A 15,696-nucleotide genomic window follows, 5' to 3' on the forward strand; every position below is an offset into this window, starting at 1 on the left:
GCTCGCGCGTGGCTTCTTTGTGCGGCGCGGACGGGGCTGCAGGCAGGCAGGCAGGAGCCCGGCGCTGGGCACGGCGGAGGCGGCTGGCTCCTCTCCCCCCTCTCCAAGGCTCCGGCGCAGGACACTCCTCCCTCTCCACCCCCCACCCCACCCCAGCGCCCGGCCCCCTTCACCTGCGCCTCCCTCCCTCCGCCGCTCACCTGCCGTCTGTGCCCTCCCCCCCCTCCAGCACCGGCTCTCTCATCCCCCCTCCCTCCCTCCCTCCCTCGCCGGCTCCCTCTCCCCCCACCCTCTCCAGGAAGCTCCGCGCTCCCTCTCCACTTTGCGCAGCCCCGCAACTTGCTCCGACGCGGCTCCCTCTCCGAGCCGGCCGACTCGGGGAAGGTGGATCTATCGGCAGAGAGGGGGGGAGGGATCAAAAAAGCCCCTTTCTGAACTTCAAGCTGACCCCCCCTCCCCACTCGGGACCCCCCCGCCTTTGCCGGCACCCTTCTCTCCCTCCCCCCGGCCCTAAGGCACCCTTCGCCATGGATGTAAGATTTTATCCCGCGGCATCGGGGAGCGCTTTACCCGGAGATCCATCCAATCTGGACTTTGCCCAGTGTTTGGGGTACTACAGCTACAATAAGGTGACTCTCTTCCCCCCACCCCCATTTTTTTCTTGTTTGTTGGGGGTGGTCGGGTTGACGTTGGGGGGGGGGTGTGCCTGAAAAGGGGGGGGGGGAGAACGGGGCTCAGCACGGCTGCATCTCCAAACTTTGTTGTTCAGTGGGACTGGGTTAAAAAAAACTTTCCCAAGCCCCCCCCCTCTCTCTCCCCCCCCCGAGTCTTTCTCCCTGGTAGGTACAAACCCTCTCCAATGCCATCCACTCTTGGTAGAGGTGGGATATGGGGGGGGGGGGGGCGGGAAAGCATCTTTTAATTTGCACTCCCATTGGAAACGGAGCATCATTCGCACATGGAGCTCTGGGGCCAAACAAACAAGCAAACAACCCAGGTTTGCGCCTGAGATGAGCCTCGTGCAGAAAGGGCCAGGGGTTGCATTGGTCATCTGTGGATTGCTGAGAAAGGACAAATGTGTTATCTTGTATGTGGGCAAAACAGGCGGGGGGGGGGGGGGCTTCCTTTTTTTTTTAAAGCGCACACTTTTTTCTTTCTCTCTCTGTTGGAACAATGGGCAGTTCTGCTGAGCCTCGGAGAAGTAAATTGGGAATTGCGGCCAGGAGCCAGCTGCTGCTGCCCCTCCCTCCCCCTCCCCCTGGCTTTTTGTTTGGTTGAGTCCATTTCAGAACTGTTCCTTCGGCTCTTGGTGTTAGATCAGGGTGAAGTTAACGCTTGCCAGAGATTGCCCATCTCTACCTCCCCCCTTTCTCTCCCCTGTATGTTCTTTTCCCACTTTCTGCCAGTTACGCTAAGACATTAGTTAATGCCCTGGGTCCAGTTTGAGCTTTTTGTTTGGTTGAGTCAGTTTCAGAACTGTTCCTTTGGCCCTTGGTGTTAGATCAGGATGAAATTAACGCTTGCCAGAGATCTGCCCATCTCTACCTCCCCCTCTTCCTCTCCCTTGTGTGTTCTTTCCCACTTTCTGCCAGTTACGCCAAGACATTAGTTAATGCCCTGGGTCCAGTTTGAGCTTGCGTGCATGGGAGTTTGGTGGACAACCATGCTGTTTACATCCTGCTCGATGTGTTTGAGGATGGCAGTTCCAAACTGGCATGGCCGAAGCAGGAGCTGTGTGACTCTGAACAACCTAAAAGTAACCACCCTTTCTGTTCGACTTGCCTGTCCATCGGTGAAGTTTGAGTGCTTCCTAGCTCTGTGCCTTATTTACATCTTTCTTGCAGGGCGGTTATAGGTGACAGAGTCAATGTAGCGGCCAGAAGGGGCAGGGCATTCCCTGCGGCTACATGCATTTGTGAAAATATGTTTCAACCAGAGCTGGCCTGTTTTTCGCCAGCAGCCGGGGAGAGAACAGGGAAATGCAAACGGCACAGTGACACCGTGACTCATACTATTCAGAAAGGGACTTCTCTGTTTGCACTGGGCTGTGTCAATAGCAGACAAAGTTAATAGCAAGGAGCCTTCATATGTGCATATAAAGATCCCTTTCAGAGCGAGTCCCCCAGCCCCCCCACCCCCAGACCATGCTGTGCTCGCCCAGCCTTTGGGGCCTCTTGTGAGATACTGCTGGAGATTCTGAGAAGTAAAAGATGCTATACAAACTGTTCGCTGTCGGGGGAGATTTGTTTTTACAAATGCTGGCCTCTTGATAAAAGTTGGAGAGGGTGTAACATGCCTCTAAAGAAGGAGTGTGTATGTCAGGGGGTGGAGAGGACATTTCCAAAACAGATATTTGAGCGCGGAGCCTGAAGTTTGTCGCTGGAAAACCGCTGTGCGCAAAGATGTCACCGAGGCAAACTTTATTTGAGGATGGCCGTAATTTCAAATAGTCTCGGACGCACCTGGTGCGGTCGAAAGCCAATCTGATGTTTGTCTTGTCCTTTCCAGCCAAAATGTCCAGATCTCTTTTCAGCGGGTAATGCTGAACCGGTCCTGGAGTATGTACGCATGCGCAGGCTCTTGGGAAATACAGCCCTGGGATAAGCATGCCGCTATGTTGATAGTAGTAAAGAAAAATTAGAAGGAGGGATTGTAACCAACATTTAGGGTTTGGAGAATCGCCCTCGAGTTCCAAGTCTTTTAATAAGCTCTGCAAACTCTTGGTATCTTTGCATGATCCTCTGGGAGCACATTCCCCCACCCCCCCAAATTAAAAGTTGCTGTCATTTGAGGCATGGGCTTGGTGCATTAATGTATAGAACTTTGGTATTGTACAACACGCGCTGTGTGGCTTTTGGTGTGGGCGCTTATAAGCTCAGAACAGTCGGTCTTTCTTCAGTTTACTGTTGTGCCTGCTTGTGTCGAGTGCAGAGGTCCATAATTAGAAGTTTGCGAAGGCAGATCAATTATAGCATATTCTGGATGCATTTCTTATCCATCCTTGTGGGGCTGAGGAAGAAAAATGGAGGGTTAGATCTACCGGCTCACAATGTTCTGGTTGCATTGGAACGTCATGTTGTACCTGTGGTGGAAATTGGGTGCTCTGGGTTTTGATCCAAAGCGTGGTGAGAAATGAGAATTGATGACATCAATAAGATGTGCTAGGAAATTAGTTTGTATGTTTAGGATGTTAAGGCTGCGACGCTGGTGGGCCTCTGTGCATTGCAGGAGAAACATGTATATTGGTCACAAGAACAAGTCTGCCTGTTCGTTGTCATAACATTGTTAAACACAGTCCTGGTCCTTGCACAATCTGAACCGGATCATTGTTTCAGGCAACAACATAGGGTGCATTCAATGGGCCAATAACCTGGAAACTGGTGTCCTCTTAGAGAAAACCTGTTTCTGTGTAAGTTTGGATGGGAAGGCTAACTCCAAATACCTAACTCCTGTCTTTCTGCTGTTCGTTGTATGCTCAAATCCTCTAGCAGTTTCTTGGAATCAATGGGATTTATTTAGAGTATATGGGTTGAGCAGATACAATCCGCCATTGAACCCTAAGACCTTATGTGATCGAGTGTTTGTGAAGTTTCTTGGGCCCGTAACTGTTCTTTGAGGAGGGCAAACTGTCCACAGCTTTTGAGATTGCAGTGCGGAGTTCACAAGTCAGTAAAACAAGCATCCGAACAAGAATGTGCGCTTGCTTCAGTCCAAGAGTTCAAGAGTTTTTGCTTCTTCTTTTTCCTGAACGAGCATCCAACAAGACAGGGGGGAAAAATTGCTGTCCAACGTCTCTCTTGCAAGGTCTCTCTTACGATACATGTACTGCCAAACACATCACGAAGGGGAAGGGGAGTGGCAAAATTGGCCCCCCTGTCCTCCTAAGGACCTATTCTCCTCCCCGCCCCCCACAGGTCATCTGTGTGGTCAGCTGCTCCATTCAAGGGAAGGAAAGACCGTGAAGTACAGGGCAGACATCTGTACTCTGCTGAGTCATCGTATTGTGGACCAGGTTGCTGTTCTCTTTGGCACAAAGCAGATCTTTGTGGCCGCACCCAACTGGACTGATAGGGGGAAAAGACTGTGTGCCTGTGTGTTGTGATGGTATAAGCTAAATTATTACATGTTGGAGCATGTTTGCCTCCACAAATAGATCTGTTTCAGCCAGGGGAAAAAGATAATGGGGATGATGTTTCACAAGGCAAACGCAGCTGCTGGATCCAAAACATTCCCGGCAAACACTGGAGTTGAGTAAATAGGTGGGTGAGATAATAAAAGGAGCAGATGGCTGGCGGCTTCTTGTGCGCATCTTACAGTCAAAAGCTTGGCTTTCTTTCTTCACCGCCGGGCCTCTTTGCTCGTGAGTTTGTCTGAACCAGGAGAACCATTCAATTCACCACCTCCCCCCCGCCCCACCGTTCTTGCCTGTATGGTTTAGCTACTGCTGGATCACGTTGGAGATGGAGAGCAACAGTTGTTTCTGGGCAGCGGCGATGGGTTTTTTTGCTTTGCAATCTGGCCTTCACTCCTAGGCCGTCTCAGTTGCACCATTCAGCGTTCCCTTGTCTTAACAATAGGCTTACCAATCTCCAGGTGGGCCTGGAGATCTTGTGGAATTACAACTGATTTCCGGACTACAGGGATCAATTCAGGGCCGTACTGCCCAGGGGGACAAATGGAGTCAAATGTCCCTGGGCTGTGGCCGTTTAGTCACATGGGGGATGGAAAATCACCCCCCACACCTCTCCCCCCCACCAGTCCATACATTGAGTTCAAGACCTGGTGCAAAAAATGTTGTTTGGTCATGGTGGGGGAGGGTGGCTGCCCATACCTGGTGTGTGTGTGTGTCTCATATTTTGCAGAGGGCTACATTTTCCCTAGATACACCTCTGGGTCAATTCCTTTGGGGAAAATGGCTGATTTGGTCAGTGAACTCTTTGGCATGGTACCCTGCTGACGTCCCTCCCCTCCCCAGATTTCCACCTTTCCCAGTTTCCAATCCCAAATTTCCAGGCATTTCCCAACTCGTTGTTGGCAAGTCAAGTCAATCATTATTACAGTCACAAACCAGCACAAGGTAAATAGGATAAAGGCTAAAACATATTCAAAGGGAAGAAAAACTTTGAAAACTGTAAAAGGGGGATAGACACCAGTGGTGGGATCCAAAACATTTAGTAACAGGTTCCCATGGTGGTGGGATTCAAAATGTGGCGTAGCGCCAATGGGGCTGGGCGGGGCACGACGGGGGCGTGGCAGGGCATTCCGGGGGCGGGGCATTCCTGGGTGGGGCTGTGGCAAGGACGCAGCCCCTGCGCCGGTCCTTGGGCGGGAAACGAATGCACGCAGGCGCAGGCTGCCACGCACGCCGGTGCACCTCCTGCTAGACTGCTTCAAGTTCTGCGTGCTACTGCTGAGAGGAGGGGCGTAACTAAGGCAAAAATCACATGGCAAAATCACCCATTAGTAACCCCCTCTCGGCACACACAAGTAATTAGTAACCTACTCTTGGGAACCTGTGAGAACTTGCTGGATCCCACCTCTGATAGACACACTAAGCAATAGAACTGGTAAACCGAAGGCTATGGCTATCCAATCTTTCAACTTGAATCGCTGGGAGTTGGAAACTGTGGTCAACAACCAGAGCTGAGCAGAAAGCAGAGTGTGGGATGGGAGCCCGCTGCCTCCAGCAACCAGCAAAGGAGGGGTTGTGGTTTGAAATGCTGCAGTTTGCAGGTTTGCCTGGCCAGTCAAATGCTGTGGCAGCAAATTTCTCCCAGGTGAGCAGAAACAGATTTTTAAAGAGGGCATCTCGTCCCATGAATATCAGCAAAATGCGACTTCAGTCTTGCGGAGAATGCAGAAGAGCAGCCAAGTTGGTATGCTGCTTTTCAGTGGTTTGCATAACCTGGTGCAATCTCACCAACATGTATTTTGGCTGTGTTGTATCCGGTCCATCCTTTTGGTTTGTTTGTACACGCACCTGCAACAGAGTTCAAAGTGTTCTACCCTGATGAATTTACACATTGCATTTTAAGTCAGCAGCAAAGGTGAGGATCAAATGTGGGGGGGGGGGGGCTTAAACATTCATTTCAGTTGCAGGTGAACTTGGATTCAAAAATGGCCCTTCAGTTCAGTTACACTGGCGAGGCTTCTGATTGGTCACCACAGAAGTCGCCATACTGGACGTTGGAGATTGGTTGCAATATTGGTCGCCATGTTGGCTGTTGGAGATTTGATTGGCAAATCCGGTTTTAAAGAACATTGCTTTGGCAACATCTGCCATCCCAACACGTGAATCCTCATTGTACAAATGTAAGCTGAGGCAGCCATTTTTCTCCTGCCCTTTGCAGCGGCCATTTTGCAGCGGCCATTTTGTGCTTGTGCCCACCGTGCTGTGTCAGAATTCCAAAGGGCTCCACAGGCTCAGAAAAGTCGGTGTATTAGTTCCTATACCCAGGAAAGGAGAGGAGCTGTGGCTCAGTGGAAGAGCCTCTGTTTGGCAGACAGAAGGTTGCAGGTCCCATGGCATCTCCAGTTAAATGGACCAGGCAGTCAGTAATGAAAAAGACTTATGTCTGAAAACGCGAAGAGCTGCAGCTGGCCTGAGTTGACAGTGCTGGCCTTGATGGACTGATGGTCTAATTTCGCATAAGACGGCTTCACATAGGATCATAGAGTTGGAAGAGACCCCAATGGCCAGCAAGTCCAACCCCATGCAGGAACACACAATCAAAGCACTCCTGACGGATGGCCATCCAGCCTCTCTTTAAAAAGCTCCAAAGAAGGAGACTCCACCACACTCTGAGGTAGTGCATTCCACTGTCGAACAGCCCTTGCTGTCAGGAAGTTTTTCCTGATGTTTAGGTGGAATCTCTTTTCCTTCACCTTGAACCCATGACTCCTGGTCCTAGTCTCTGGAGCAGCAGGAAACAAGCTTGCTCCCTCACCAACATGACATCCCTTCAAATATTTAAGCATGACTATCATGTCACCTCTTAACCTTCTTAACGCATGTATGTGGTACGTGTCTCTATGATGCTGCTGAACTCAGAGTTTGTTCTGGGCTTTACGTTGTGCTCTGGGGTGCTTGGTGGATCATTTCAGGAGGGTGGACATGTTGGCCTGATGTAGAAACGCTGGATTCAAGCCCAGAAGCATCTTAGGGCCCAACGAGATTTTGGGGTTTCGAGAGTTGAATTCCCTTTTGTCAGATCATGGGGCAGTTGCTATTTGTTTTTCCCAGTGATTACTGAGACCCAGGTGTCTCTGGGAAAAAAATGCCCTGCCCACTGCGACTCATCTGTTCCTGCGTTGTTTAAATTGCAGGGTAGAACTGCATGCGTTCTTTGCCAGCTCGGTGTTTGTGGCGCTTCACTGTGAGGTCTAACAGGCCCAGCCATCCCCGATACACATCCTATTCTGAGAATAACCAAGGAGTTCCTCCACAGACAAATATGCCCAGGATCAGCCACTATTCTTAGTAAGGCTAATTTACCCCCAGGAAAAATGTCACAAATACTTACGATGCAAACAAGCCAGTGGGGACCAGGGCAGACTGCTGTGCATTTGGTAACTAGGTGTTGGTTACCAGGGCTCGCTGATGTCTCCGAGCAGAAAAAGCATTTGGCTGGTGGTGGTTGATTTTGCTAAATCAATGTGGAGCAATGTAAACACAGACACAGACACACACACACACACACACACACACACACACACACACAGAGAGAGAGAGAGAGAGAGAGAGAGAGAGAGGAAAGGGGGGGGTGCCAGTGTTGCATGCTTGGTCAGAGGTGGGATCCAGCAGGTTCTCACAGGTTCCCGAGAGTAGGTTACTAATTATTGGTGTGTGCCGAGAGGGGGTTACTAATTGGTGATTTTGCCACGTGATTTTTGCCTTAGTTACGCCCCTCCTCTCAGCAGTAGTGCGCAGAACTTGAAGCAGTCTTGCAGGAGGTGCACCGGCGTGCGTGGCAGCCTGCGCCTGCGTGAATTCGTTTCCCGCCCAAGGACTGGCGCAGCGGCTGCGTTCTTGCCATAGCCCCGCCCAGGAATGCCCCGCCCCCATCATGCTCCACCCAGCCCCATTGGCGCTACGCCACAGTTTGAATCCCACCATCATGGGAACCTGTTACTAAAATGTTTGGATCCCACCACTGTGCTTGGTACAATATAGGTTTTTAAAGTTTAGCACAGAAGGATTAAGTTAAAAATGATAAAGTTTCCCCTTCAGTCGTGTCCGACCCTGGGGTACCACTGCAAGCAGTGATTTCATAAGCAAGCCTCTTTTGTGGGGTAGTTTGCCATTGCTTTCCCCGACTATTCTTTACATCCTAGCTATGTGCTAGGTACTCATTTACCGACCCAGGAATGGATGGATGGCTGAGTTGACCATGAGCCAGCTGCCAGGATATCTGACCCACAGGGGGTTCAAACTCCTGACCGTGTAAGTGGCAGTGCAAGCACTTAACCACTACGCCATGCGGCTCCTTGGGATTAAATTAGGGAGGGGCAATAGCTCAGGGGCAGAGCATCTGTTTAGCATGCAGAAGGTTCCAGGTTCAGTCCCAGACATCTTCTGTTAAAAGGTCCAGTTTGTAGGTGACTTGAAAGATCTCAGCCTGTGGCCCTGGAGAGTCACTGCCAGTTTGAGTAGACAAGGCTGGTATTGGTAGACCAATGGCCTGATTCAATATAATTAACAATGTTATTGTGGGGTGGGTACATTACTTTGTGAACATTTGAAAATCGTCATCTTCTCGGGACAAGTGAATTAGCCTTTTGGGTATAAAAGTGGATTGACTGTGCTGATTCAATATAAGGCAGCTTTGTGTGTACAGATGTAGAGGTGGAATCAAGCGCCACTACTGGGCAAAAGGAGCAGCAGTGGTGTAGTGGTTAAGAGCAGGTTCATTCTAATCTGGAGGAACCGGGTTTGATTCCCCGCTCTGCCGCTTGAGCTGTGGAGGCTTACCTGGGGAATTCAGATTAGCCTGTGCACTCCCACACACGCCAGCTGGGTGACCTTGGGCTAGTCACAGTTCTTCTGAGCTCTCTCAGCCTCACCTACCTCACAGGGTGTTTGTTGTGAGGGGAGAAGGACAAGGAGATTGTAAGCCCCTTTGAGGAGAGAAAGGGGGGATATAAATCCAAACTCTTCTTGTTCTTCTGAACAGTTAGGGACTGCAAAGGGCACGTTTCGACTGTATTATATAACAGTGCTCTAGCTATAGGTGCAACTGCTGGGTTGTATGCTATGGTTGGGGTGACCATACATCAGTTATCACTTGATGGCATATTATTTTGTTCTTCCTCACTCCGCGTAAGATTGCACAACCATCTTTTAAAAAATGAATGCTCTGAGAAATATGCATTCCAGGCTGAGATTTGTATGGATAGCATATGTTGTTAGGCTGTTCGATGCAGGCGTGCAGTTTTCTGCCACATTTGAACCACTGTGGACTGAGATGCTAATTCAACATTTTATATATTTCTTTACATCACTCCCAAGCTCTATTGATCGCTGCTAGTACCAAAGCCACTTTACAAAACTAGTTTGAAGTGAAATCAAAATGGGAGTTGTGATGAGACCACATTGCTCTTTTTTCATCTTTGTAGCACTGCTGGTGACAGATTTGCTGGAAGTGATCTCCATAGCTTTTGGATGGTTGTGTGTATTGAGAAGAACAGTAAATCTCTGGCCTCTTCCCATTATAGTGGAAAACTTCAGTGAAGTGCAGTTCTTGCCCACTGATGCTCACTGCTTGGTGGGTAGAAACAGGGGCCAAGGTGGGGAGCACACAATCTCTACGGAGATCAAAAATAAAATAAAATAAGCCTTGTCTGGTTACAGGAAATTCTTACCATAGAGTTCTTTTTTTTAAAAAAAATTATTGTATCATTTGAATTTTACAGTTTATAGTAATTTCCTTCTTCATACATTTTCAAGCAATACTTTCCCCCCTTTTCTCCCTCCCCCCATTACTTCTTCTTCATAGTTTTGTCACACAAACAGCAGTAAGTTCATTCTCTGCTGCCTCTTCTCCCATATTTCTTCATTGACTCGAGCTTCTTTCATCCAGTCCACGTATATTATCCATATCTTCAACATTTCATTCTGTTTATCTTGCCACGTCTTATTTTTGGTTAATATATCGAAAATATCAAGTGTCACTTGTTCCCAGATATATTCTAACCATTTCTGAAGTGTCCATTTTTTTCTTTTCTTTCCAGCCCAAGGCTATTGTTGCATTTAGTCATTATTTTATACATATAACTATATTGTTTATCCACCCTTCTGTCTTCCATTACACCCATGAACATTAAATCATTATTTAAATCAATATTTATCTTCACCAGTTTCTCGATATATAACAATACCGTTGTCCAAATTTTTTTTTACTTCTGCACATTCTATCCACATATGGCTATAATATGCCTCTTGGTCTCCACAGTGCCAGCATTTAGAACTAAGTCCTTTTATCTCCACTTATCTCTTATCACCATAGAGTTCTTGAGACTTCCTAGAGTTACCCTTGTCAGTGCCAGGTAGCTCTAGAAATCACCAGGAATGTTATGATCAGAGCTTCCTGCAAGTATAAAAGGCCTTATTTTTTTTCTTAATTCTTCTCCCCCTCTCACAACCCTCCCTCCTGTTTCTGAGCACTGCCTGAACCAAACTCGGGTGATATCATCAGGACCATCTCCGAATGATACCCTGAAATTTTGGTGTTGCTGGTTTTAAAAATGTGCCTTCCTGCAGGCCGAAACGTGAAAAAACATCAGAAATACCCAAAAAATCCCGAATTTTTTGGGTGCATCCGAATATGTTATTTGTCTTATTTGGGCATACAGATAATTTTATGCCCAAATAAATCCAAATCAGAATTTTACTGAATTTCTGTGGTATTGACCAAGCCTACTTACGACATAAATAAAGACATACATACGAAACATAAAACTCCCTACAAATATTAAAACATTCTAGTAGTTCCAATCAGTTTCATCTATTCAATCCAAGGCCCCTTCTGCACATGCAGAATAATGCACTTTCAGTCCACTTTCAATGCCCTTACAGCTGGATTTTACTGTGCTGAATAGCAAAATCCACTTGCAAACAATTGTGAAAGTGGATTGAAAGTGGATTATTCTGCATGTGCGGAAGGGGCCTATATAACAGCCAAATGGGGAGAGGAGGGAGTTCATTGTGGAGATCTTGTTCCTAGGATCACCCTTGTGCCAAAAGTAAAATTCACTTGGGCCCCTGACTGCAAATAGATTCTAATACCACCGAACAATTTAGGCTTAGATTTAATTTTCTTAAATGACATAGAAGGCTGGAACCACGGAACATTTCTGTCTGGTTTGGCCTCTAATTTTAGAGACCTTTTTGGAAGGGGGAATATTACCACATGAAAATGTTGCAAAAATAAAGTATGCTCTTTTGAAAGATGCCAGCTGCTCAGCATTCTGCTTCTATCTTGAGCCCTTTTATGGTTCTGCTGACAGAGAAGTAATTTGGGGCACTGCCTTTTAGTTCGGTAGCTTTTTAAATAAACCTTCCTCTTCTCTCCTAGTGCCTTTGCTAAAAACATTAAGCCAGCTGCCAGCAGCCAAAGTCTGTTGAAGATGCTCTCCTTTCTTATCCTGCGATTAAGAAAAGAGAAAAGAAAAGGAAAACTATCCCAAACAGTTGGTTGTTTCAGTGGCACATAAGGTTGCTAACCTCCAGGAGATACCTGGAGATCCCTCATTGTTACAGTTAATCTATTACAATTAATCCAGATGACCAATTTATTTATTTATTGGATTTATATCCCACCCTGGTACAGCCTATTTTATGCTCAGCACACATCAGGGGTTTCCAAAAGGATATCAACCCAAAAAAGTCCACTGACCAAAGGAGCCAAGAACATGGAGGTGAGGCTGGTTTAGATTATGGTGACCAGACGTCCCGCTTTTGGCAGGACAGTCCCGCCTTAAAACAATTTGTCCCGTGGGTTTTTTGAACCGTCCCGATTTTTGGAAGGCTGCCGCACTGCCTTCTGTCACAGGACGGGAAACAGGAGCGCCACAGAAGGCAGTGCGCTCCTGCAGCTGCGTGTGCGGCCGCCTGCCCGCCCAGGTCCCAGTTTACAAAAGTGACAATCTGGTCACCTTAGTTTGGATGGTCGAGTCGTCTGTCTTGGCAGCTCTGTACATTCCTGATTTAAGACTCTGCCAATTTAGCCATCAAGTCACAGGTGACTTCTGAGGATCTCATATGGTTTCAAGGCAAAATTTATACAGAGGTAGTTGGTTGTTACCTGCCCCACATAGCAGCCCTGGACTTCCTTGTTGATCTCTGATCCAAATACTAACCAGGGCTGACTTTGCTTCACTTTTGAGATCTGACAAGATTGAGCTGACCTGGGCTACTGCCCTTCATATAAGCCTTCCTTGGTTTTTTTGGGGGGGTGGGGAGAGTCTTTATAAACACTCTTGCTCTGTGAGTAAGTATGTCCATAAGGAGGTTCATATCCTTTCGGTATCTCTGGGCACATGCTCCTGCCTATGGCGTGTACATTAAGCTTGTCTACTCTCCTTTTGCCCAAGGGGTGCGTCCTCTCAATTTCATTCCAGTATGGTGGTTGCTGTTGATCTCACACATGTGATAATTCTGTTTGACTGCCCACCAGAACTAACTGGAGGGCTGGTTTACATGTTACGGCTGCCACATGCGGCCCTCTTCAGATTTCTTTCCGTGGCAGCTGCTGAGCCATTGGTCTGAGCTCAGAATCTTGCTCTAGCCTAGATAAAAAAAATCTTCCTTTTTGGTTGCACGTGTTTGTTATGGGGAAAGTCCACTGTTGTAGATTGGATGCATGCAAATTGGTTAGCGGTACATGACATCAGCTCTCTTGAGGAAGAATGAAAAAGCGGCGCACCCTTGGGCAGACCCAAATTTGAAGCTAGGCTTAAACTAGGGTTGCCAGCTTCCAGGTATGGCCTGGATATCTCCAGAAATCAGCTCCCCTGGTGAAAATGGTTGCTTTGGAGAAGAAGAATAAGAGTTTGGATTTATATCCCACCTTTATCTCTTCTAAGTAGACTGAAGGTGGTCTACGAGCACCTTTCCCTTCCTCTCCCCACAACAGTCACCTTGTGAGATAGGTGGGGCTGAGAGAGTTCTGAGAGAACTGTGACTGGCCCAAGGTCACCCAGCAGGAATGTAGGAGTGTGGAAATACATCTGGTTCACCAGATAAGCCTCTGCCACTCAGGTGGAGGAGTGGGTTCTCCAGATTAGAATCCACCTGCTCTTAACCACTGCACCACGCTGGAGTCTATGGCAGAATAGTCTGCTGAGTATCTCCCCTCCCCAAACCTTGCTCTCCCCAAGCACCATCCGAATTCTCCAGGAATTTCCTTTGCTTTTGATCTTTGTCAGATGCTTTGAGTTTGTTGTAGCAGGAGAGAAAAGTGGCATATAAATATGCCATATATTTAATATATATGAATTGGGGAAATAGCCTGTGTGCGCGTGACACCAAGTACCCTTATCCAAGGTAAGAATAATGTGGCTTCGTCGTGTGTGTTTTGCTTCGTTTTGGGCTTCCCAATTGTCAGGCTGGTTAATTTTTTTTAAAAAACCCACAATGAAACGAACAGGGCAGTGTATGCCAAGGGTCGCAACTGTCTCATTTCCAACAAGTCTTGTGCTGCGTAACGTGTGATTCTAATTAAATTGTGCTGTGTCCAGTGCTTCCCCCTCCCCTTGATCAAGTTAAGCAACTTCTTCCGTATTGAATAAATGCACAGAGAAGCTGTTTTAAAAAAGCAATTAATGCCGCCGAAACCAATGCATCCTGCTGCTTGAAAATGATTTCCCTGCACTTTTCTTTGAGCAAAAAACATCAACACAGAAATAAAACACAGACCCGACAACTAAGGACCAGCTGGTTCTTTTTCCTCAAAATTTAACCACTAGCCTGTTCTCCCCCTACCTGCAATGACTTTCCATGAGGTAAGATAACTCCTTTAATTAAAATATCAGCTTTCTAGCTGATGCTCCCTATTGGAAGTATGCCTTCACTGTGTGTGTGTTTGTGTGAGTGCTGTGAGACCCTGTTGGGCCTGCATGATGTAGTAGTGCTACTCAGTAGTTTATTGGCTATGCAAGACTTCCCTAGGCTCAGACATTTTACTGTGCCTGCAATCCTTGATAACTTGCTGAGTTTGAAGCCTTCTTCTGTCTTTTCTTAGCACTGACATAGGTGTCTAAAGGGAAGGACGTGTAGGGATGGCTGATGTCATTTCCAGGAAAATCAAGGAGTGACATCAGTCCTCCCTAGGAATCAACAGGAACTCTAGAATTTTACCATAGACTTTCCAGGTGTTCAAAGAGAGGTGTGATGTCATTTCCAGGTTTCCCTGGAAGTGATGTCACACCATTGGCCCAGCATCCATTTTTACCCCTGTTTTTCTTGGGAGCTGTGGGAGGAGAGTACTCTGCCTCCACTGGGGAACTGGCAACCCAAATGTGCACTGTGAAGAACCTAGACTGCCAGGAAGCCAATGACTATCAGACAAGCATGGGACAACTCTTCTCTCCTCTAATTATGTTGTTGTTGTTGGGCCCTTTCCCTAAGGATCTCAGGCTCGTCAACATGGTCATTGCCGATCCCTTATATCACAGGTGTCAAACTCAGGCCCCCCAGATGTTCATGGCCTACAATTCCCAGCAGCCCCTGATAGCATGGCCATTGGCCCTGCTGGCATGGGCTGATGGGAATCGTAGTCCATGAACACCTGGAGGGCCTGAGTTTGACACCTATGCCTTATATCTTCACAACCACCCTTGAGATTGATACTGGAGACAAGCTTGATACTGGAGACCCACTCCAACTCACCAGTCTTTCACTCAACCTTTTTCAGAGGGCTTCTGTTCTGATCTCCTTGGAAGATGAGCAGGATAAAATTGCATGATAGACTGAAAAGAGCAGATCAGTTGGTCAACAGGATCTGTTGTTAACAGGGCAGTTATCCATCAGCCTTTCTCGCTTGCTCCATTAGCAGTTAGGAGGAGGATTAATTTTGTTAGCTCAGATGTTACTGGCTGTTGCAAAATATCTCGCCTGTAATAGTCCTCAGGTACTGTTGGCAATCTGTTATGTGCTATTTGAATCTTTTTGATGTTAGGGCTTACCCAATTAACAGATCCGTTCAGTTCAATAATGCAGTTGTAGAGATGGGTTATCTATTGGTAAACATGGATTAGGCTACAGATTGAGAAAAAGATTGCTCGTGGCACAGGAATTTTCATTATGTTTTTGGCATCTTTGATAGTTTATCTATTTTGTTTATTTAAAAATAATTATGCTGCCTTTCTACTTAGTCAGGGCCCGTGGGGCAGTAAATATAACACACACACACATATATCCACACATCCACAAACATGCACACACAATAAAATAATTCAATTAAAACACACCAGTCTTTTAGATCAGTGAAACTAACTGGTGGGCAGATCTTCTTGCTCATGTTCTGCAACTCAAGGTCTGTTTGTTTGTTTGTTTGTTTGTTTGTTTATTTATAATCAGACTTGTATACCGCCCTTCCACCGAAGGGCTCTGGGCGGTGCACAACATAACACACAAAAAAACAGATGGAGTATCAAACTAATACAGATCATAAAACAATATAAACTCCCAAAACATAA

The 15,696-nt window shown here is 47.1% G+C and overlaps 1 protein-coding gene across 1 annotated transcript in view; it reads left to right on the forward strand.

The window, feature by feature from the left end:
- The first annotated feature begins 243 nt into the window (after positions 1-243).
- The window catches only part of TOX3 (TOX high mobility group box family member 3), a 112,873-nt gene continuing 97,420 nt past the window's right edge, over positions 244-15,696 (forward strand). The window contains exon 1 of the mRNA XM_048516121.1: positions 244-629. Coding sequence (XP_048372078.1) covers positions 528-629 — 102 coding nt within the window. The 5' untranslated portion in view covers positions 244-527. The remainder of the gene's footprint in view (positions 630-15,696) is intronic.

Source organism: Sphaerodactylus townsendi, linkage group LG14 (genome assembly GCF_021028975.2).
Source record: "Sphaerodactylus townsendi isolate TG3544 linkage group LG14, MPM_Stown_v2.3, whole genome shotgun sequence".
Classification (NCBI taxonomy): domain Eukaryota; kingdom Metazoa; phylum Chordata; class Lepidosauria; order Squamata; family Sphaerodactylidae; genus Sphaerodactylus; species Sphaerodactylus townsendi.